The following is a 23599-nucleotide window of genomic DNA, read 5'->3' on the forward strand; positions in this document are numbered from 1 at the left end:
CATATACACAGAGCATCAGTCCCTGTCGAAGGAGACACAAATACGGGACGACGACTGCGGGAGGGACTGAAGGTCAAGGATGAAAGAGAGAAGCACTTTTCCTTCTCGTGGCTTGCAAAGAGGTTCCTTAACGGTCAGCGTATTACGGATTTTTAAAACCTCACAAGGAAAGCGGGTGGAGGCAAAGCAGTGTGGCAGGACTCCGCCCCAAGGTCCACGGTACGGGTCTGGCGGACTCGCGCGGAGAGCCAGTTATCCGGAGAGCCCGCTGCTACCCGGGGCTTGGAAGCGCACCAGCCCCCGCCCCCGCCCCGCACACACAAACCGTGCTTCGCCCGCTCGAGGACTGGGGCGGGACGTGCGCCTCCGCGGACCGGGAAAGCGCAACGACTGCACGCCGGCCGCTCGCTGGGAGCAGGCCGCCCGGGTGCCTCCCACACCGCCGCCCGCTTCTTCCAGCGCCAGGGACTCCGCTCTCCCTCGGAGCCGCCGGGGCCACCCAAGGGCCCCCTTCGTGGTTCTCCAGTAACCGGCGAAGCAGCTGGGAGCCTGCGGGAAGCTAGCTCCCGGGTCCTGGGGGAACACCCCGGGGCGCACCCCGGCATCGCCTCACACTAACCCCCCAAGAGCCCACAAACAGTCCGCTTTCGCTCCACTCTCCCGAGATCTACAAACTTTAATGGGACGTCACTGGATGACTGAAAGAACAGAACAGGGTTTTGAAAAATGTCTTAACAGAGCATCAGAGTGTCGCAACACTTTATTAAGAGAATTGGCCTTGAACTAGTAGCTGAAGTAACAATTGCATGAAGCCAGATTAGGTGTACTGCATAATACTCATACTTGATTTATTGACATTACTTAGCAATTTGTTGGACAAAAGTCAAACTTTTTGTTTTTTATTAAGCACATTCCACAGTACAAAGCTGTCATGAATAATATCTGTACAATTTAACAGTTTCAATAGCTGTTCAGACACAAATTTATTTCAAACAGATAATTGGCAAACATAATTAATTACAAGTTAGAATTAGACTATCCCAGTGCTTTAAAACAGTAATATAGCAGTAATTTACTTTACAGTTGCTCAATTATGGTTAGCAAAATAAAGTCCAGGGTACGGCTGGGAATTACTACTATAATCCCAGAAAGTGAGAATTCCTTGGGTGCCAAAGTCCCCTGCTATAATTTAATAGGCACAATTCAAAGGTTGTGTGCATATTCGAAGGCCATGATCTCCCAAGGAACAAGAACTTCTATATTAAACATGCAAAAACATCAACAAAAAGTCCATTCGTTCAGAAGAATTGCCTCCTCCCCCCACCCCTCCCTCATCCCTGGGCTCGCCTAACCAGTTTGATATAAAGCTGTCATGTGGAGAGTGGTACAAGTTAACTCACTTCCACAACCACTGTCAAGTTTACGACAACTACCTCACAAATAGAGATTTCCTTATCTTTTTCTTACACTTGGAGACTCAACTTCTCAAAAATAGAAATTAATCTGGTAACATGTGGGAGGGAAGAATGTATTTTTAAAAAAGGAAAAAGAAAAACTAAAAAGCCAAGCCAACCCATGAAACAAATGACATACACACACATTGATCCCCACACCGTTGTCAATGCAAAGGACAAAACTGAGCCCAGGGCCCTTCCCTTTAGTAGTTGAGTGTGCTTCCTCGGGAAGAGGTTTAGTCAACGGGAGGTTCTTATTGGTCCTTTAAAATGTTACTGACATTCTTAATCTTTGGAAACAATGGCAAGGGGCAAATCAGAACCTAGTATCGAACAAGGGAAAAGGAGTGCCAACAGAATGCCGAAGTCCTTCCCATGCACGGTCAGCATGATAGTGCCATTCACACATTCAGGCTGCAGAGCACTTGGGAGTTTTGAGAACCTGCCAGGGCCACAGCAGCAGGTGACACCAGAGATGACGGGAATGGGGTTCATGAGCTTGAAGCTTTGCACCACACAGGAGTACCCCTCCACTCGAGATGGGCCTCTGAACCAACCTGAGCTGGCATAACAGACTCCAGCACACAAGCAGGCCCCGTTACCGCCCTGGTGCAGATGCGACATCCAGGCCAGGATGCGTGCGTTCCAGGGCCAGGAAACCCAGTCAACAGGGCCTTCTTGTTCCTCCCTTTCCTGGGTTACTAATGCACAGAATAATGATCTTTGACAGTAAAGTCAAATGAATACCATGGGAAGTGACCACTAGTACTCAGGAGTACTTAACGATGAAAAGAACTACAAAAAATTTTAAGGTACCTCTCTGTTATATATGCTACACAACAAATAAAACATTTTGTGTTAAACTTTAGAAATTACATTTTAAAACAAGAGTCCCATTAAAAACACGCACACCACACACATACACACAAAATGACAATGACAAAATAAAAATACCATATGAATACTGCAGGAAGGGTTCTAGGTAATCCACATCAACCCTGGTATCAGGTTCTTGAGCCCAGCCCATGGCTAAGTGCGAACACACTCTGTATTAGTGTCTCAGGCACAGGGGCCCTGACTCCAGCAACCTTGAGGTTAAAACTGTTATGTACATTATATCTACATGCGGATACAGTATTTTAAATTAGGAGGCAAGCACATGTGTAAAAGTGTTACTCTACCAAATATCAGGAAATGGTTGGGGTACAGAGAGAACAGTTAATAAAAGAAAAGAGCTATATTACCTGTTGGGAGATAATATAACCTGGCTTATAGTTCTTTAAATTAAAAGAAATTGGTACAGAAAGGAAGTATAATCCAAAAAATATGACTAAAACAATCCAGAGAAAATTTTCCATTGTCCAACATGTTCCTAATACAGGTCAGAATTCTTAATGACTTGGACGGTCAAAAGGAGAATGCTAACTTCTGAAAAGGAAAGCCCTGGACATTCTGGGTAGGTGTTTGGCACCCAAAATTTCACCAAAGAAGAATGCTGTTTCTTAATATCAGACCAAAGTGCAAAGCAATATAAATTAGAGGCCAGTCTTCTCTTGATGGTCGATTTACTTCTGTAAAACAGACTGTACGTTCCTTTTATATGAACAATTTACATTTGAAGCGTTAGATTTTTTTTTTCACTGATGGGGGGAGGAAATGGGCTTCTGTTCTACTGGAAGTCGGTGAAGCTAAGGTATCCTTCTCAAAGTAGAGGCCGGAATCGGAGGTGAGAAATGTTGGTACTTGGAAGAGTTAGGCTGCTTTGCATCTACCCAGCGTCTAGAACCAATTCCAGCTTCATAACTCAGCTGTGAAGAACTCCCTTAGGCATTTGGTAGCCATGTAGCCAGTAGTTCAAGACTAGGAAACCCTGGGAAAACAAAACAAAACAAAACAAAAAACAAAGGGAGTATGGATGGATATTCTGGTTAGACATGGAGATATACACCACAGTCCGTCCACATCCACACAGACACGTACTCATGCACAAGCAACACAGTACTGCGTTTCAAATGTCATCAGCCTCAAAACTAAAAGCTGCAAGTTGTTCTGAATGTAATACATACCAGGCACTGTATTTATTTAAACCTTGCAACAATCTTATGAGGTAGAAACTATGATACCACTTGATGAATAAGAGAACAAAGGCTCAGAGGCACTGCTTAGTTCAAAGCATTAGCCATCAAGGGACAGAGAGGGGACTTGAAGAGATGCCCGACCCTATAACTTGTCAACTGTCAGTGCTTGCTGCTAAAAATTATGCATGTAACAAAATAGGCTTCATGTTAGATTTTCTACTTAGTATTATCCTTTAGGACATCCAGAGCCTACAAGGGCTGGTCTCTATCTGCCTGAGAGGATCTCATCTATCACTGTGAATCAAAAATATGCAAAGGCTAGTAAGTAAAGTATTCCTTCTAAATAGAATGCTAATCAGAAGTTACTTCTTTTTTAAATAAATCATTTATAAAAGGAAAATACAGTGTAGAGGTTAAGACTACTGAATGTTACATATTACTGTGACCATGACCTTGAGTCAGAAACACATTTTAGTAATAATCTCTAAATTCATCATGTATACAAATATGTACACACACATGCACGTACCTAAACTCATCATTACTACATACAATGCAGGCTAACATTTTCTATTCTAAATTTCATCAAAACAAAGTCAAAATCCATTAAAATGATTTCACAATCACTAATGGGTCACAATCCTTTCTAACACAGCACTAAACCACTGGGCTAGAAGATTTAAAAGTTACCTTTATGTCTAAAATTCTCTGACAAAAAAAGAGAGAGAGAGGAGAAAGATTTTTCTAAAGTTTGTATTTTTTAAAGGAAACTTTCCTAAAATATTGTCAATTTTTATAAAGATCAAGAATCTTTCTCAATGATTTCTCAATCAATCTCAATGAGAGATTTAATTTCATTCACTGCTGTTTTCACATGAAGGATCTTTAAGAGTCTTATTTTTAAATTAGTAATGCCCACAAATAAGAAGTAGGTACTCTCAAACACTGCTGGTGGGAGCATAAACCGACTTAACTCTACAGGGGAGTAACATGCCTCTGTGCATCCAAGTCTTTAAACACCATACCTTTCAACTCAGACACTACAGACATTTCTAGAATTTATCCAATGGTAATAAAAGCAAAGATTTTGGGTGCCTGGGTGGCACAATCAGTTGAGCAACTGATTATTGGGTTTTGGCTCAGATCACAATCTCAGGGCTATGAGATCGAGCCCTGAGTCAGGTCCACGGCAATGAAGTCTGCTTGAGATTCTCTCCCTCTCCCTGTACCCCTCCCACCTATGCTCTCTCTCTCTCTCAAATTTAAAAAAAAAAAAAAAGGAAAAAAGCAAAGATTAAGCTAAATAAATGATTATGACAATGTGTTTTATAACAGCTAAAAGCTGGGGAGAATATATATATATAACAGGGCCTATCTAAACAACTGAGTATTATTTTGCCATTAGGAATGGTAATTTAGGCAAATATTGACATTATGGACATAGAACAGTTTTGCAACAAAGGAAAAAAAAGCATTTTAAAACATGTACAGAAGTCTGAAAGGTCATATACAAGGAAATTAACAATTGTAAACCAGAAGTAGGAGTTTATTTCCTTTTTTTGGCTTATCTACTTATTCTAATTCCCTAATAATGATCATATGTTGTCTTGTAATTAAAAAAAAGAGCTACTGTACATATTAGGCTCTTAGGAGTTAGTAATTTGAAAAAATGACTCAGCAAATAAATCTACAGCTATATTTCCTGACACAGAAATACTCTTACCTTATATTTTAGGGTTGAATATTTTACTGCAAGGTTAAATCATCATTAGGGTAGTGTTTCTCGTTATGCATAAATCTTACAGTATCACATGGTAATAATTTTTTTCATGTTACAATAAATGAAAAGAATTTGGAAACGAGCAGTAAAATCTATAGAGCTGACTGCCAAGGTTGTCAAAAGTAATTCACTTTGAAGAGACAAACACATTTGAGGTTTCATTGCTTGTGCCGCTTAAACAGCAGATAAGATTTTTCCATTGATTTATAATTGTGGATCACAACAAGGGCAGTTGTTCTGAGATTCCCAAGAAGCAGACAGGAGGAAGGCCCAGAAGAAGTAAAACCAGTTTCCTTTCTACCATAGCCAATGAGAGAAACACCACTGGTGATCATTCCTTCATTTCTCAACCAAAGAAATCTTGTTTCAGGGCATTTTAAAGTAGTATATAAAAGTTGCTCAATTTGTGAAAGTTTACTATGTTCTAAATTTCATCTATTAAATATGCCAGAGAGGGGAAACATACTATGGATGTCTTGGATTTTAGCACGTGCATCTCTAAACAGAATACAAAGACAAAAACACATCAAAAATACAAAAGAGTTACGGTTAAGTTGTTCTCGGATACACCTATTCCCCTGAACATATCCATTATTGCAGAAGCTAAGCTATAGCTGCAGTTGTCCATGTTCTATTTTATGTGCTTCCCTTATGTGGAAAAATAAAAGCAGAGGCGGCATACAGCTAAAGCAATGCGCAGATGAAAAGGCACAGTTTAGAAAAGAAAGAGAATGCAGTAAGTTTAACAAAAGATGTGCAAGGCTTCTATACTAAAGCCTGCAAAACACTGCTTAAGAGAAACTGAAGACCTAAATAATAGAGATATACCATGTTCATGGATTGGAAGACTCAACATTTGTTAAGGTGCAAATTCTCCCCCAAAATGATATTATGATTTAATGCAGTCTTAATTATAAACCCAGTAGTCCTCTTCACAGAATTTAACACTCTAATTCAAAACTGACTATGAATAATGGTCAAGACAATTTTTTTTAAGTTGGAAAATTATTATACCTTACAGTATCGGCGAAAGAAGAGCTACATAAATCATGTACTTAGAATAGAGTCCAGAAACTGACCTACAGATAAGGGGTCAAATGATTTTTGGACAAAAGTGCTAAACAAATTCTATGGAACAAGGAAACTCTTTTAATCAAATAGTGCTGGAACAACTAGACAACTATTAAAAAAAAACAAGACCAATGACATCACCTCACACCATACACAAAAATTAACTCAGATCAAAGACCGAAATGTAAAAGCTAAAAATACAAAACTTCTAAAATATGCTGGTCCAAACAGTAATCACTACCAACATGTAGCTATTTAAACTTAAAGTACAATTAAATATTCAATTAAATTCAATTAAAATATAATTTAAGATTTAGTTCCCAAGTCCCACTGGCCACATTTCAAGAGCTCAGTAGCCACAAGTAGCTACTGACTACCATCTTGAACAGTGCAGCCCAAGAAATTTACACTCATCTAATGACAGAAAGCAGGTCAGTGTTTGCTAAGGCTAGGAGGGGCCAGGCTTTGACTACAAAGGTGACAGAAGTGACCATTTAGAAATGTCCTTATCTTGACTGTGGAGGGAATTTCAGGGATTATATACATTTGTAAAAACTCATTAAACAGTACTCTTTGAGTACAATTTTTATACAAATCGTACCTCCATAAAACTGATTTTAAAAAACAGCAACAGGGGCAGGGCAGAGGGCGACCTGTACATCTAGGTCCTTGTCTAGATACAGAATCTATCTAACACCTGACCCTGCCAGTTCAGATGATTTATCCCAATTTTTTACTGAGTTATATCATCTTTATGTTTGCTGAAAATGGCTGCAGAATACACTATAGTACAGCTATAGCTGTACACACACTTGTCTATTTAGGGGCAAATTCTTATGTGGCCTAGGAGAAAAAACACAAACAGGTTATTTTGGCCCTGGGTGTCACTGGCCCAACAAAAATCAATCAACGCTTTTAGTCCTTAAGCACTCGACTGAACACTGGAGTTCCACAAGAAAAGGAGCTCCTCACCCTGGGGAAGGAGAAAGGCATACAAACTATTTCAGTATCAAATAATAAATTAAGTCAAATGAGGGAAAGGGGCAAAACTGGGGTGGGGGGTGTCTAAAAGCCATAATAACACACACAGGGGAGGGAGATGGTAGAGGTCCGCACTACTATAATGTAACTGGAGAAACAGAATTCAGTCTGGTTGCCACACTAGGTTTTTGGAAAGGAGTAATGGGAGACTGGGACATGGGGAGGGTGGGTCGTGAGGACAGAAGGTAACAGCTAGATGCTGAAACTCCTGTCAGCTAACTGAAGTAGTTGAACCTTAATCCTGAAGACAGCAGGAAGCCAGTAAGGCAGAGGATGGCAGGCACAGGGCTTAAGATGATCCTCGGTGAGAGCAGAACGGAGACTGGGAGAGGGATAGCAAAGACCAGGAGGGAAAACAGTTTTAATGTGGGTCCATTCCTCCTTCCCTGTATTTTCTTAGGATTTCTGGGAAGGAAGGTTCAAGTGGGGAGGAGCAATCATTCAAGAGATCCTTGCCTTCTTCCTCTGTAATTCCCTTTGATATCTATTTGAAGACTCTATTCAATAAATGTAATAATTCTGCCATAAGGGTTTTTCAACTTATGAAGAATCTATCCAGAGAGAAAGTAGCAAGGCAGATGGTCACTATCATGAGAGATGGTATGAACACCCTTCGGACCAGGAATAGAAGCTATGTATGTGGCTTACAGGTCATTACTGCTCACCTCCCACACCCAGGCAGACACTGACAACCCATCACAGCACCTAATCCTCTGGGGTCCATATAGGGTCCCAGAATCCTTCTGAAGACAGGACTCGAGTCGGGCGCTGCCGATCAAACTCAGCCAGCATGAAGAAAAAGCTTATTTGCCATTCCTGATGCAGACCCTTGGTTTATCACTAAGAGACGGCACAGGGGCAAGACTGGAAGTCAGCAAACTTTTCCTCAAAGAGCTGTATAATAAATATTTTAGACGTTGCAAGCCATATCATCTGTGGCAAATACTCACCTCTGCCGATGAAGTATGAAAATGGCCAGAGGTAATATGTAAACAAATGAGCATGGCTATTATAATAAAACTTTATTTAGGGACACTAGAATTGAATTTCACATAATTTTCATGTGTCATGAAATAGTATTCTTCTTTTAATTTTTTTCCATTATTTAAAAGTGTCAAGAGCTATTCTTATTAGCTTGCTGTGGTAGGGGAATCAAATCAGGCAGTGGAACAAATCTGGCCTCTGACTGTAGTCGGCTGAGCCTTTCAGACAAACTTCCTGGATATCTGTGTTTTGGGTCTTAGAGTCTCAAGTAAGAAATATTAGAAACAATGGTAACTAGGTGATCTAGGAGTCCTATCTTTTCATCAAAAAGAATTTCACAATACTGCACATAAACTTTCTTTATACTTTTAATATTTAATGGACAGGAAAATATATAATGATAAAGAGCCACTAAGTATTAAGTAATACTTTAAAATAGATACGAATTTTATTAATCAGTCTTTACATACATATATACACAGTAATACAGATAGGTACAAACATATTTATTCCATCTGCAAAGTTTCACGTACACAGAACTTATTGGCCCCCTTGCAAAATTTTCAGAGTTGGAAATCCTGCTCCAGATGAACAAGGCCATCGGGTCCCAGGACACAGCCAAGTAAGGCTTCTCATCCTCTAGGTTGGACACCCTTAGTAATCAAAACATGCCATCATCAATGGTTACAATGGCTCTAAGTCTTCCTGTAACCAGAACAAAGGGCTTTGCTTCCAGGGTACATGTTGTGTCTAATGGATGAAGTATGGGTTTTAGGGGCTCTCACAACAAACACATCCCTCTTCTAGTGAACAGTGATTGTGGGTGGATTATAATGGGGGCAGAGCGAGAATTCTGAGTGTTTGGATGATGGTGATTTTTTTTTTTTTTTTCAAAGAAAAACAGGAAAGAGAAAAAAGAGATTCCTATACCCCAAAACAGATTTTGAAGGACTTTATCTGCGTTAAATTGATAGGACCTGGGAAACCATTAAAGAAAATACTTTTAAAAAATAGGAATCACGTTGTCTGCCAGTGTGAAAACCCACAATATGCAGGATTCCAATTTCAACCTCATTTTAATGCGACCATAAAGATCTAGCCTGACGGTGGAACTCTGCAAAGCTGAGGCAGCTAACAAACACTAACCACCGTGGTTCCTATGAACAGGGAACCCAGATCACAACACGGCCCCAGAGGGAGGGTGAATTCAATGAGTAAGGTTAAACAGGGGGAGGTACTCACCTGAAACGGGTAAAGTGCAGACTGTTATCTGGAGATGTAAGTGTATGTTCTGGAGGGAGAACGGGTCTCATTCTGGGCACTGGGAGGCACATTTAAGAAATCCCAAATCAAAATAGTGTCATCATGGGAGCTGCTGATGATCTGAAATTCATCAAACTGTAGCCGAAACACACGTCCAGAATGTTCCTGTGAAATGTAACAATTTGATGAGTAAAACGAGACTTTACAGTCCCTCATCTCTCACTATCAGTGATCTGGCACAGGCTGGAAATGCAGCTACTTATCCCTGCTTCCTAACCAATGTTCCAGAGCTTACTGAGCTTTGTCCCTCACCCCAGGAGCAACTACTTTGGCTTTTCCTTCTAAGCCTTTTCTTTGAATTAATCTCTGTATCTGAGATCCTGGCTCACTTATATGTCAAAGAAGAAAAACTATGTGCTCACTTCACCAAGGATCTTGGAAAGGTAAAAAACATTATTAAATACCCATGTTTGATACACTGTAAAAAGCAGAGCCAGAAGGATAACGTTTTTAACAGTACCAAGAGTATCTATCTCAAACACAGCCAAAATCAAAATTAATGGTGAAAGAGAAGCATTCTCATTAAAATCAAGAAGAAAACAAGAATGGCCCTAACCATAGTGCTGCATGCTCTAATCACTGTAAGAAGCAAAGAAACAGGAATAAAAGGTAAAGCTACTGAAAATAGGAACAATCTAGCGCTATTTTTAAACAACTGTATCCTCATTAATGTAACAAAAGCAACCAGACTATTAGAAATAATGAGCTTGCCAAAGTTGCTAAAGCAAGATAACATATAAAAATAAAATATTTTTATATGCCAAAGCAATAATCCAGAATACAGAAATTCCATCATAATACAAACATGTGCTGTATTATAAAAATATAATGTAACCAGATACCCATATTATGAACTCTCCCAAATCTATAGGAAGGAAATACTTTGTGCTCTATGAGGAAACCAATCCACCTACAAATGAGGACGCCTGCTTTCACATTTTAAGTTGTGTTCATGGTCCTTAGGAAAGAGCTCACTGTAATGTAAATGTCAATTACGCTCTGATTTTGGCTAACCAAAATGAACAAAACTGTGCATTTCCCTGAAGGGGAACACTGTGAGGTACACAACCCTTCTGGGGTACACCTAGGCAGGGCTATCTGCGGGTCGCCCTCCCCCAGCACAAGAACCGCTGCCCTTTCAACAGATTACATACCACCAACGTGCGCAAACACAAAGTACTTGCTGGGGCTCGAGGGTCAAGAGCAGCTTGCAAGTCCCAAACTTTAATTTTCCTAGAAAAGAAAAATTGCCATTGGTAGAAAAGTTAATATTTTATATACTGTCAAGCACTTCCTTGACAGAAAGGAGTACATCTGAGTTGCTATCAGAAAAGCAAATGGAGAACAAGCTTACATTTTTACAAGTTATTTAAACCAACTATACTTGATTTGGGAAAAAATAAGGACCTCCACATTCTCAGAATTGCTAAACTGTGAAGAAATATTTTTTAAGGGAGACAAGAAAACAACTTCAGGTTATCTAAAACCAGTTCCTGACTTGATAATCTATGTCACCAAATTCATTCCTCAGGGGGCTCTCTCGAGCTGAGTAGGTGCTGCTGACAGAAGCTAGGGCTCTCTGTGAAATTCCAAGGATACCTTTCTTCAAACTAAGCAAATGCTGGGAGTTAATAATAGGAGCATACACAGACCAACTAGTCCCTTAGTGAAGTATACATAAGGTCACCTTGAAAGGTTTACAGCTGTCATTTGCTCATTTAAAAAGTCATAAGACTTTTTAAAGAGTTATTTGTTCAATTAACCAAAAGGGGAAAGGAAATGTATCATTAAACACGTACACACACATACACGTGTGCACACACACGTGCGCACACACACACAGCTGGCTTAATTTAGGGCTAAGGCAAAGAACTGAATTCTTGCACAACCTAAGCTACTCCCACAGTTTACAATAATGGTTAAAGGTGTAAGCACAGGAGTTCCAGAGGCTCTGCTACTGCAGGAGTCAGGGCAAGACCACTCATCCTTCTGGGCCCAAGGGCCTGGACATGATCAGGCGGTACAGTGACAGCTGCCACCTGTTACACAGAAAGGATCTAACACAGAGCCGGCAAGTACTTGGCTGCTGAATATACAGCGCTCATTTTCCCTCTAGATACAGTGACAGCAGTGCACTGAAGAATCTGAAATACATACCCATCGTAGGCCCCACTGACAATCCTCTTGTTATCAAACCGGATACATCGGACCAATTCTTCGTGTCCCTCTAGGACTCTTAAACAGGCACCACATTCGATATCCCATAGCCTGGAAAGTCAAACAGATCTCTGTGAAACAACCTCCCATACATGATTCACACTCTCCTTGAGTTCCTCTTACCTGTCCCATATGTGATTTTCACGCTCCTGGACTTGTTTCTATCTCACTCCCAGCCCAAACTATCCACGTAGAAAGATATGTTTGTACATTTATACCATCTGTGTATTTTAAAGCACTAATCTGGGGGGGCGGCTGGCTGGCTCTGTTGGAAGAGCATCTGACTCTTGATCTCAGGGTAGTGAGCTCGAGCCCCACATTGCGTGTCGAGATTACTTCAGTAAATAAATAAAAACTTTAAAAAAAAAAAAAAAGCACTAATTTGATAAAGCCTTACTTATTGTATTTTCTTTCATTCAGTTTTTTAAATCATACACATGTATTATTATTTAAATAAGATCAACAGGTAAGAAAACTTCCATTGTATTTAGTTCCTGGGTACTCTCTTGATATCTGAATTGATGAAACCACGGAGTCAAATGGTCTAACAAGGACTTTTCTTGGGGAGACAGGGATTGTGGGCAGTAAGGAAGAAAAGACATGTAGGTGGGTGGGTCAGGGGAGGACAAGGTATGTATAGCCGGAGGGTTAGGCTTCCACCCCAGACACTTCTGGCCTGGAGTCCATGAGGCCCACTGAAGTTAGAATCAGTGGACCAGTATGGTGGTCTCCCTCTCCAGATGAGGCTTAGGGACACCCCTTCCTACATAGTCCTGCATACTAGCATTTGTCCAGTTTAGGAGGTCACAGTGGGAGCCTCTCATTAGGTGTACGAAGTGTCTGAGAAATATAAACCCAGAGACTACATCCTGCCTTTTTCTTGGTGTATGATTTATTCTGAAGACTGAGATTTTTACATTTTTCTATTACTGATTTTCTACACTCTCAGCAAAAAGGAAGCCTAGCAAACTAACGTGTACAAAACAAAGTCGGCAAATTAATTCCGTAACCAGCTTTTCTCAGCTTCTCCGCCAGTGGCTCTCACCATCCGCCCCAGGAATATTTCAGCACAGCACCCTCACCAAATATTCTCATCAGTGCCAGTGACGACGGCTTCTCTAATCCACTGTGAACAGAGCCATTCAGCACTGCCACTAACTCCAAAGGGGCCCCCTCCCTGGGGGAAACATGCGGTGTTATTCTGTAAACCTCAGGGACTCCAGTGAGAAAGTTAAGGACTGTTTACTCCAGAAATAGTTAAGTAATACAAAGTGCCAAGATTCAGGATCTCACTTGACTTTTATAATACCTTAAAACTTAAAATGATAAAAGAAAACTCACAGCAGTATCACCTCTACTGTTGTGGTTTCATTCCCTCCTTCCTTCTTTTAAAAATTATCTTGAAACCAATCTTTATTTTGCCCCAACATTAAACAATTTGATTATAAAAAAGCTACTGGTGTATGTTAGCACGATGGGGAAATGACTACGAATTGGTAAACAGATATTGAAGGGAAGTTCTTAATAAATACAAGGCTAGTCATATTTATTAGAAAGGGAGGTCACTGAGTGTTGGAAGGAAAAAAGGGAGATAAACATAAGACAGGAGTAGGTGATTCTGCAGCACAGGCTTTGCACAAGACAGATGTATAAAATGTACGCTCCTCCCAGCTGTTAGCGAGGGAGACAGGAGCTACGGGCAAGGGAAAGTAGAGAGTCAGGCCAGAGCATCCTCTGTTCTAAGGGGCTCTGGTATTAAGGGTGCTTGGGTGGAGGAGGTTCTAAAACACATGTTTTGGGGGAATCAGTTTACCTGCTTCAGTCTGCAGAGCCCAAGAGATTAATAAAGGTTTCTCTTATTTGAAGTATCTATCTCCAAAGGCTCGGAGTCTTTCAAATGTTAGGGCCAGGAGAGGAGTCAAAAGTATGGCAAAAATTGGCCTGCCCTGTCAGCACACCAACTTCTACCCACCTTATGGTATTATCTGATGATCCACTAACAACCAGCCGATCCCTGTATTGGAGACAGGCGATGCCTCGCTTGTGTCCATTCAGAGTGCGAACAAATTCACAGGTACTTGTGCTCCAGACCTGTAGAACAGATCAGCAATATTTTAAGAATAAATGCAGAAAAGTCCCCTCAGAATACACCTTTAAAAAAAAAAATAAGAGCTTCTAAGAATGACCAAAATACTTGACTATAAAATATGGCACGGAGGCTGGGGGACAGATTGGCCAGCAAACAGTTTTCTTGGCTGCAGAGTGATGAAACAGGAAGGAAACACAGAGGGAAGCTGGGAAGTCTCCAAACCTTGCGATATTCACAAAGAGAACATCTCCTGGATGGTTCAGACATGCACTTGCCTACAAGGAAGAGTGTGGGCCCGATTTTATGTTTTCATGCCAGCTGACGTGTCAAATCCAATGTAACTGATGTGAAAAAGTTTCACCTTTCACATCCTCCTCTTTTCCAGCTTAGTTCCTTGAACAGCTCCATTTGTTTTGACACATCACTCCTAATATTATGTATGTGGAATGAATAATCCCTCTTTTGTGAAGCCATCTGCAAGACTTAGATGTTCACAAACACACTTAATATATTACAAGCCAAATAAGGAGATGCAAAGCAACCGAAGTGACCTGAATTATTTTACCAGCTGCATTTGTAGTTGAGTAGGATAACTAGATATCCACATACGGAAGAATGAAGTCAGACCCCTAACTCACACGATACACAAAAAATTTAATTCAGAATGGATCAAAGGCCTAAACGTGAGAGCTGAAACTATGAAATTCTCAGAAGAAAGCATAGGAGTAAATCTTTGTGATCCTCGATTAGGCAATGGTTTCTTAGACATGACAACAAAAGCACAAGCAACAAAAGACAAAATTGACAAACTGACTTCATCAAAATTAAAGTCATCCGTGTTTCAAAGAACACCATCAAGAACGTGAAAAGAGAACTCATGGGATGGAAGAGAATATTTGCAAACCATTTACCTGATAAGGGACTTGTAACCAGAATATATAAAGAACTTTTACAACTAAACAATAAAAAACCCAAAAACAATCCAATTTTTACCGAAGGATTTAAATAAATGTTTCTCCAAAGAAGATAAAAATGGCCACAAAGCACTGAAAAGATGCTCAATATAATTAGTCACTAGAGAAAAGGAAACCAAAACCAGAGAGACCATTGCACAACCACTAAGATGGCTACAATAAAAAAGACAGACAATAACAGGTGCTGGCAAGGATATGGAGACACCCTCCAGGCTGATGTTATGCAACAGCTGTTTTGTAAAAAGGCCCAAACCCTCTTGACTTCCAGGCGGTGACCTTATTCCAACTGGTGTGACTGAGCAGCGAGTGAATGACTACATGCAAACCCTACTTGTCCAGCTTCCAAACCACTCAATCTAAAGTTTGATGCCACCTTTGTGAATTGTGGGGCTAGCAAGTAGACACTAGAATGCTAACGAGTGCTGCTCATAAAAAAGGTTTTCTAAGCCAAATCGAAACACTCACACATTGCTGGTGGGATTTTAAAATGGTACAGCCACTTTGGAAAAAAGTTTGGCAGTTCCTCAAAATGTGAAACCCGAGTTACCTTCCAACTAAGAATGTATGTCCGTGCAAAAGCTTGCACACATATGCTTATGGCAGCACTATTTGTAACAAATAAAAAGTACAAACCATCAAGATGTCCATCAACTGACAAGTGGACAAACAGAACATGGTACATCCACAACGGAATTTCCTTCAGTCATCAGAATGAATGACGTACTGATACATGCTACAATATTCATGGGTGAACCATGAAAACACTCTACTAAGTGCAAAAAGCCAGACAGAAAAGGCCACATATTATATGACTACATTTATATGAAATGGGGGGAGAGGCAAATCCATGGACAAAAAGTAGATGAGTGATTGCTAGGGACCAGGAGAAGAGAACAGGGGCTGACTGTCAACAGGTATGAGGTTTTTACAGAGGGCAAAGAAAATGTTCTGAAACTAGTGATGGCTAACACTATGACTATACTAAAGGCCACTGGATTGCATGCTTTAAAGGGTAAATCTTATGGTATATGAATTATATCTCAATAAAGTTGTTATAAAAACAGAAGCTAAAATTTAAAAAAGTTAATATGGATATTGCAATCAGTGCATCTACCACATCCCACGAACCGCCCTAGACTACAGCCGTTCGTCTCATGCCAGCTACCCACCACACGCTGAGCTTCCCAATGGCAGATGTGCCTTACACATTACTCTATCTCCAGCACCCACCCCAGGGTCTATGGCATGGCAGGTTCTCCAAATTAAGTGAATAATGAACAAATTGAATCCCAGCTCTGCCACTAACTTGCTGTGTCGTCTCCAGCCCAGTTCTCCACTCTCCGAGGCCCCTCTGTAAAACGAAGGCTATACCTGCCTCAAAAGAGTGCCGGAAAGATGGAGTGACATTAGTAATGAAAAGCTCCTAGCACCCACTACACGTGCCACAGGTTAGTTGTCTTTCCCTTCAAAATGTGACCAACGGTGTCGCTTCATGCAGTAGAGGGCTCCTCTGTACCCTGGACCCATGACCCTTTCCTCCTACCTTGCCTGTGATTCCAGAAGCACAAGGGATCAAGCACAAATGGAGGAGAACAGAGATCTTGCCAGGTACCAGCTTGGTAAAAGCCACCTCTACTTTCTCTGTATTCTAATAGAGACAGGAATAAGGAGAGTTATGACTGAAGACACTCACTTTGATGGTTCTGTCACCAGAGGCAGACACAATGTATTTATCATCAAAGTCTACTACATTGACAGCAGCACGGTGGCCAACCAGGACACGGCGTAAAGTGATATCGGTGGCAGAAGCCATGTCCCACACAGCGATGGAGCGGTCCTTGGAACAGGTCACCATCAGTCCATTGCTGAAGCGTAAGTGCAGTACAGCCTCATTGTGGTGGATCAGCGTGTTGAGAACTTCACCCGTGTTCACATCCCAGACTCTGCATGAGAACAGAAAAGGCCAATGTGGCATTGTTAAGACAACCAGGAAAAGAGGCTAGCATGTATGCCCCGCACCCATACTTGGTAGTAGGCTGGGGAGGTGTTAAGCTTCACTTGTATTTGGTGACTAGGATCTGACACCTAAGATCATGCTTAAAAGGAGCCCCCAGAAGCAATTATTCTATCTGCTGAGAAGTACTGAGTGTTTCAAAAAAGGAAGGCCAATCCTGGCTCTGCCCAGGTTTAGGTTTATTTATCATCAAGTATTCAGGCACAGTGCTTGTAAGCTCATGTTGAGGACAACAAAATGAGTCTTTAAGGAGATGGGCTCTGCAGGGAGTCTTAGGTCACAGGGGAAAGGCAGCGTGGTACCTGGGGAATCTAGGAGCTTCCAAACTTAAGGTTCTTCTTGACCTTTGACAGGCCACTGAGTCTCTAATTTATCCACTGCAAACTAGAGACTGTAGGTCAGGACATCTTAGCAATTTCCACACTCATCTACTTACCCAACTGCTTTATGAACAAAGCCAGCATCCCAACTGGGGATATCCATGACCTACAGGGCTCGCGGAGGCAGCCCTCTCCTGCTATAGCTTTCCTGTAAACCCCATCTCCCAAGAGTACAAGTTCACACAGAGCAAAGGAGGAAAGACGCAGGCTTATAAGGCAAAAGTAGTGGCCTAGAAGCACTGAGTCCGAGAAAGAATACTAAGCGTGCTGGCAACTTTTCTGGAGCATGGTCTTCCAGGAGAAAGTTAGCCTAATACTAGGTCATGTGCTTTTATACGAAAGTACACTGCCATCTCTGTAACACACAGCAATGAGAATAGGACATACTTAATAAAAGTTAGCTTTCCAGCCTACTTTGTTCAAATAAACCGACATCTAAAGTGGTTTTGAAATACATCATACAAAAACATACACAAAGTATGTGTGCACTTATCCCAGAAAAGGGTGCAATCTCATTCTTCTCCTGGAAGACATTTAAGTTCAGTGAAGCCAAATCACTCACCTCACTGTAGAGTCTGAAGAACCAGTCACAATGACACGTTCATCATACTGGAGACAAAGGACAGAGCCAGTGTGTCCTGTTAACACTTTCAAACATTCCAAGCTGGTTTTATCCCAAATCTATTGAGACAAGATCAACATAGTATATCACAGTCTGATAAATGTGTTTGTCTTTGAACCATAAAACAGACCTGTGTTACAATAAATAAGAGGAGTTAAACTTCAAACAGGTGGAAAATGACAAAAAGGGAAGAGGCAATATTGAATATTTTCCAAAACAGATGTACTATTTTGCTTACTTTGTCCCTCTAAAAACTGTACTTGTTATATTTAACAGACTTATAAAGGGAATTTTTAAACTCTGAAAAGAGATGGCTCACCCTCTGGAAAACAGTATGACACTATCTATTAGGAACCTTCAAAAATGTATACCCCTAACCCATTATGTTTATTTACAAATATTTTAAAATAAGAAAATGTTTGACATTTCAGAAAAATGTCAAAGTAAACTATGAAAAGTTTTTAATGAAAGAACAGAATGTTTTAGTACAATAATTTTTTTTAAAAACCAGAATAAAAGCCATCTATATAGTGAAATAACCAATACGTATATTAAAAAAAGAAAAACGGAGAAGAAAATTTAATAATAATTGATTTTGTTCTCTGAGTGCTCTTTTTCTCCCTTCTTTTAATCTTTCCAATATTCTCCAAGTTTTCAATACTGTTCCCATATAATGGTGGATGGGAAATAAATTTTTTTTAAAGATTAGATTATTAAAAATAGATTGTATGGACCTATTTCTTCCCTTGTAAAATAATACAATCATGATTTACAGCGTCCCTCAAGTTTACTGCACATAGCCAAGATGTAACAAGTGTTGCAGACATTTAACTGTCTTTCTACAATAGCAAGGGCTTGTCTCTAATTTCTGACCTATTAGAACCAGTTATTTTGAAAGAGTGATTAGTGGGGTGCCTCAGTCAGTTAAGGATCCAACTCTTGGTATCAACTCAGTTCTTGATCTCAGGATCGTGGGTCTGAAACCCACATTTAGCTCCACACCCAATGTGGAGCCTACTTACAAAAAAAACTTTTTTTGAAAGAGTGTTTAGTGATCCAGGCTTGGTAGAGAATGAAGTACAAAAGGTTTCCAACCACTGGTCTAGATAATCTCTCTAAATCACAACTGTGCTCTACTATTTACATCTTATAAATCAAATGCATGCCTATTTTAAATTAAACATGGTATGCCTCTATAAAAGAATTCTTCAAAAAGATAAGCACTATAAATGAAATGTAACCCCATGGGCAGCCTATACTTTGATAAGGTCCTTATAAACCATTTTTATCTATTCCTTAAAGGATAATTGCCAAAATTATTACTAATTAACCTGTAGCCACAGGTTGTCAGGGCTATCAATATGTATTACATAAAAATAGAGTTCTGTGATCAAATATGTCTTGGAAGTTGGGAAACATTGGATGTCTCTACTGCAGACTTTCTCAGAGCCTTTCTATGCTACTCTATCCTATGAATTTCTAAAAAGGAGGTATATCATGCAGTCAACTTGAGGACAGACCAATAGAAATTATCCAGAAAAGACGGGGCGGGGGGGAAGTTTGGAGAAAATGTAAGACAATAGCAAAAGATCCAGTATTTTGCAATTAAGAGTCTCAGAAGGAGACAGAAAGAAAATGGTACAGAAAAAATATATGGAAAAAAAAATGGCCAAAGGCTTTTAAAATTTGGTGAATGAAAGACATAAATTTACAGAGTCAAAAGGATCCATGAAAGACTTCCTAGAGATAACATCAAAAGCATAACCTATCAAAGAAAAAAATGGTACGGGACACTTCATCAAAATCAAAATCTTCTGCTCTGTGAAAGATATCCTTGAAAAGACGAAAAGATAAGACTGGAAGAAAATACTTGTAAAACATATCTTAAAAAAGGACTTATGTCCAGAATATGCAAAGAACTCTCAGGGTGCAATAATATGAAAACAAAGAAGCCATTTTAAAAATGGACAAAAGAGGGGCACCTGGGTGGCTCAGAGGGTTAAAGCTTCTGCCTTCGGCTCAGGTCATGATGTCAGGGTCCTGGGATCAAGCCCAGCATCTGGCTCTCTGCTCAACAGGGGGCCTATTTCCCCCTCTCCCTCTGCCTGCCTCTCTGACTACTTGTGATCTCTCTCTGTCAAATAAATAAAATTTAATGTAAACTGGGGAAATGTACATTTAAACCAAAAACAGAGGTGTGTCTACATACGTATTGGAACGGTAAATATCAAAGGAAAAAAATTGAGAATACCAAGGGCTGCCAAACTTGCATAAAAAGGGAGCTCCCACACATTAGTGACAGGAATATAAAATGGTATTGCCACTTTGAAAACCAGTTTGGCCATTTCTTAGCAGGGAATACATACACTTACCATGAATCAACAATACCAATCCTATAATTTTACTCAAGTGAACTGAAAACGTATATTTTCACAAAAATTTGCATACACATTTATAGTGGTTTTATTCTGTAATTGTGAAAACTGGAAACATGGGTGTCCTTCAATAGGTAGATGCATAAGCACATGCAGATACACCCATAAAGTGGGTTACTACTGAACAGCAAAAAGGAATCAACTTGCTAAATGATGAGTCTCAAATGCACCATGCTAAGTATAAGAAGACAGACTCAAAAGGCTACATACAGTGTAAGTCCATTTATACTATATTCTCCAAAAGGCAAAATTATAGGTGCAGGGAAAAAAGATGTTTAAAAAAGGTCAGCGCCTGGGGAAAGAATTAAACACAAAGGGGCTGAATAAGGGAACTTTTGGGGACAATGGAACTGTTTTATGTCTTGATTTCTGTCATGATAACTCAATTCTTTGTGCTTGTCAAAACTCATAAAACTTTACACCAAAAAGAGCAAATTTTCCTGTATGTAAATTATAACTTTAAAAAAAAAAAAAACAGTAAAAAAAAACCCCACGTTTTCTTAAATATGAGAAAATAAGCTACAAACAGTGTAAAACAAAATCTGTCAGATCAGCTGCCAAACATTAAACATGGAGAAATGATCCAGTTTATCTACTATTGAAAAGTGAATTAAAACATACAAATATAAATTGCTCTACCATTCTTTTGTGCTATCAACTGAGCCTTTTCAGAACCCATAAAAGGTAATGACTGTGATTTACAGGCAAGTAAGCAACACTTCCACAAGCTAGCAAAGTCAGCAAGAGTGCTGTGATACTGAGATATTTTCAATGTGTCCCTAAACACAGAATACAGAATGTGAATGTGCTTAGAGAAGGATAAGAAGTGAGACAATCCAGGGGTCTGGTGTTAGTATAGGGAAATACTCTGGCTCTAGTTTTTCAGAACCACACGGACAGCTGCCAAGATGGAGTGGAATAGATAAAAATACAATCTGGAGTAAACGGAGCAATTCGATGATCTAGTGTCTAACACATAACCACAATTCTAAAAATAAAACATACAAAATACAGTCATTCACCTTAATAGAATTATCTCGTAGGCCACTGATAATTTTTTCATCATCATACTGTAAACAGTAGACACCTTTACTATTTTCAGAGCGGCACTGAATCCTCTGCAAGTTGTGTCGTCCACACCGCCAGTTAGATTCTATAGTCTGGAGGGAAAAGGAGGAAACTGATGAGTTTTTGTGAATCAACTATTCTATTAGGCTTCAGACTTTAGTGCTGCTTCCAGGAACAGCATACCAGATACCCCATTTTGGTCTGCATAACTGTCTGTGGATAGGAATCATGCTCTTTTCCAAGTAAGACATTAGCCCAACAGTGTTTTTTCTCAAACACTCCCCTGACTGTCTGGCAACCGTCATAAGATTTCCAATGAGTTTCAGAAAAAAAAAATGGCCTAGACAGAATTCATTATGTTTAAAGAATGCCCTTTGCACCCAAAATATACAAATAAACAGTAACTCACGGGGTCACTCTCTAACGCCAATTAAAATATTTGTCAAAAGACCACCACCAACATTAAGCATATACTGACAATCTATGTATCTATTCAAAGCAGTGTCTTCATCATTGAGAAAAGATCTTGAATAAACATTACATGCCAACTACTACAGAAAGAATTTTATTTCATATCTACTTTTAATCTTCTACCACACTAAAAGGTCCTTTAGAACAAGAATGGCACATTTCCACCCTGGATTCTCATTCTTTCATCATTCCTGCAACATCTACCGAGATGCTATGTTATCCCCCAATACTGACCTAGCTGGGCTCTGGGGATGAAAAAACAATGCATACCGCTTTCAAGGGAGCTACCACTCAAGGGACACAGGTACCTGGAACTGGATATACTCTAAACATGTTTATTTGGCTAAACGATCCACACATTAACCTTGGAAGGATGTTCTTATTTCCCTTTTTACAAACATGGAAAGAGTTTAATTTCCTGAGGCCACAAAACTAGTAGCTGGACTAGCTGGAAATCATACCCAGTTCTTCCACATGGAGTCCATCATGTTTTCCACTAAAATATGCAGTGTCTATAAAGAAGTATAATCCTAGCTACTGAGGCAGTGAACACAGAGCGTAATATCAGTAACAATTCCAGATAAAATATGAGTGCCAAATGAGTGATTAAAATTCTAAGTGCTGTAGGACACCTACCGAGATAAACAGTACTATGGTTTCACACTAGTGGGCAAAGTTTGTTGTTTTTTTTGTTTTTCTTTTAAAGATTCTTTCTTTCTTTCTTTATTAGACAGAGAGACAGAAAGCACAAGCAGGCAGAGGCAGAAAGAGAAGCAGGCTCCCCGCTGAGCAAGGAGCCCAATGTGGGACTCAATCTCAGGACCCTGGGATCATGACCTGAGCCAAAGGCAGCCGCTTAACCAACTGAGCCACCCAGGCACCCCATTAGTGGGCAAAGTTTAATGAGAAGGTGGGTCATACCCAGAGCACTCGAAGACCTCACCTTGGTAGTGGATATGAGGCATTATGAGGATCAAAGGACATAATATTTCTACGAAGAACAACCAAAGTGTAAACTCCAAATGCTAGAAATTAGGGAACAAACCGTTTGGACTAAAATAATTGGTTACACCTGAGTTCAGAATATGGTTCGAAATATTATCTCTGAGTAGTTAATTATCCAAGTAGCTAAAAATTTAATTAGTTGCTTGCTGAAGAAAGGTGACATATCTCCTCTTCATTCACAATTAAGCACTTAGTTACCGGCTCTGCTGACATCTAACAAATTGTATTTCCTCTTATGTTGCAGGCAGTATGCTTCTGTATGCTCTAAAATGTTAAAATCTACTGAATGTTATGTGCCAGGTACTGCTATGTGTTTTAAACATTTTATAGCTAGTTTAATCATCACAACTCTGCAGCCGATATTACTGTCCTCATTTCACAGAAAAAGAAATGGGAGGCTGGCAATGGTGATATACATATGCCAAAAAAGGAAAATGCTTCATCATTTGTGGCCTTTGTACTTAACACAGGAGCCTGGAAATCTAGTCCCTGCCCTCAAAGAGCTCCTATGTACAACCCTGAGAGAGGGCAGGACCACATTATTTCCAACACCCACCGGGATGAAGGTGGGGCCACGGAGACGCCAGGAGGGA

General features: G+C 40.0%; 1 protein-coding gene across 8 annotated transcripts in view; it reads right to left on the bottom strand.

Annotated features, from left to right (window-relative positions):
* Positions 1–742: 742 nt before the first annotated feature.
* FBXW11 (F-box and WD repeat domain containing 11) overlaps positions 743–23599 on the bottom strand; it is a 121228-nt gene continuing 98371 nt past the window's right edge. For 6 of the 8 annotated variants that reach the window (XM_047730782.1, XM_047730790.1, XM_047730787.1 and 3 more), the window contains 8 exons: positions 21485–21622; positions 17968–18086; positions 16705–16954; positions 13921–14039; positions 11889–11999; positions 10886–10964; positions 9651–9836; positions 743–3324 (listed from right to left, as the gene is read on the bottom strand). In XM_047730782.1, the coding sequence (XP_047586738.1) occupies positions 9675–9836; positions 10886–10964; positions 11889–11999; positions 13921–14039; positions 16705–16954; positions 17968–18086; positions 21485–21622 (978 nt within the window). In that variant the 3' untranslated portion in view covers positions 743–3324; positions 9651–9674. Of the gene's footprint in view, positions 3325–8785; positions 9159–9650; positions 9837–10885; positions 10965–11888; positions 12000–13920; positions 14040–16704; positions 16955–17967; positions 18087–21484; positions 21623–23599 lie in introns of those variants that run through there. The other 2 variants (XM_047730784.1, XM_047730783.1) reach the window with 2 other exon arrangements.

This window comes from Lutra lutra, chromosome 5 (assembly GCF_902655055.1).
Source record: "Lutra lutra chromosome 5, mLutLut1.2, whole genome shotgun sequence".
In the NCBI taxonomy this organism is placed as follows: Eukaryota; Metazoa; Chordata; class Mammalia; order Carnivora; family Mustelidae; genus Lutra; species Lutra lutra.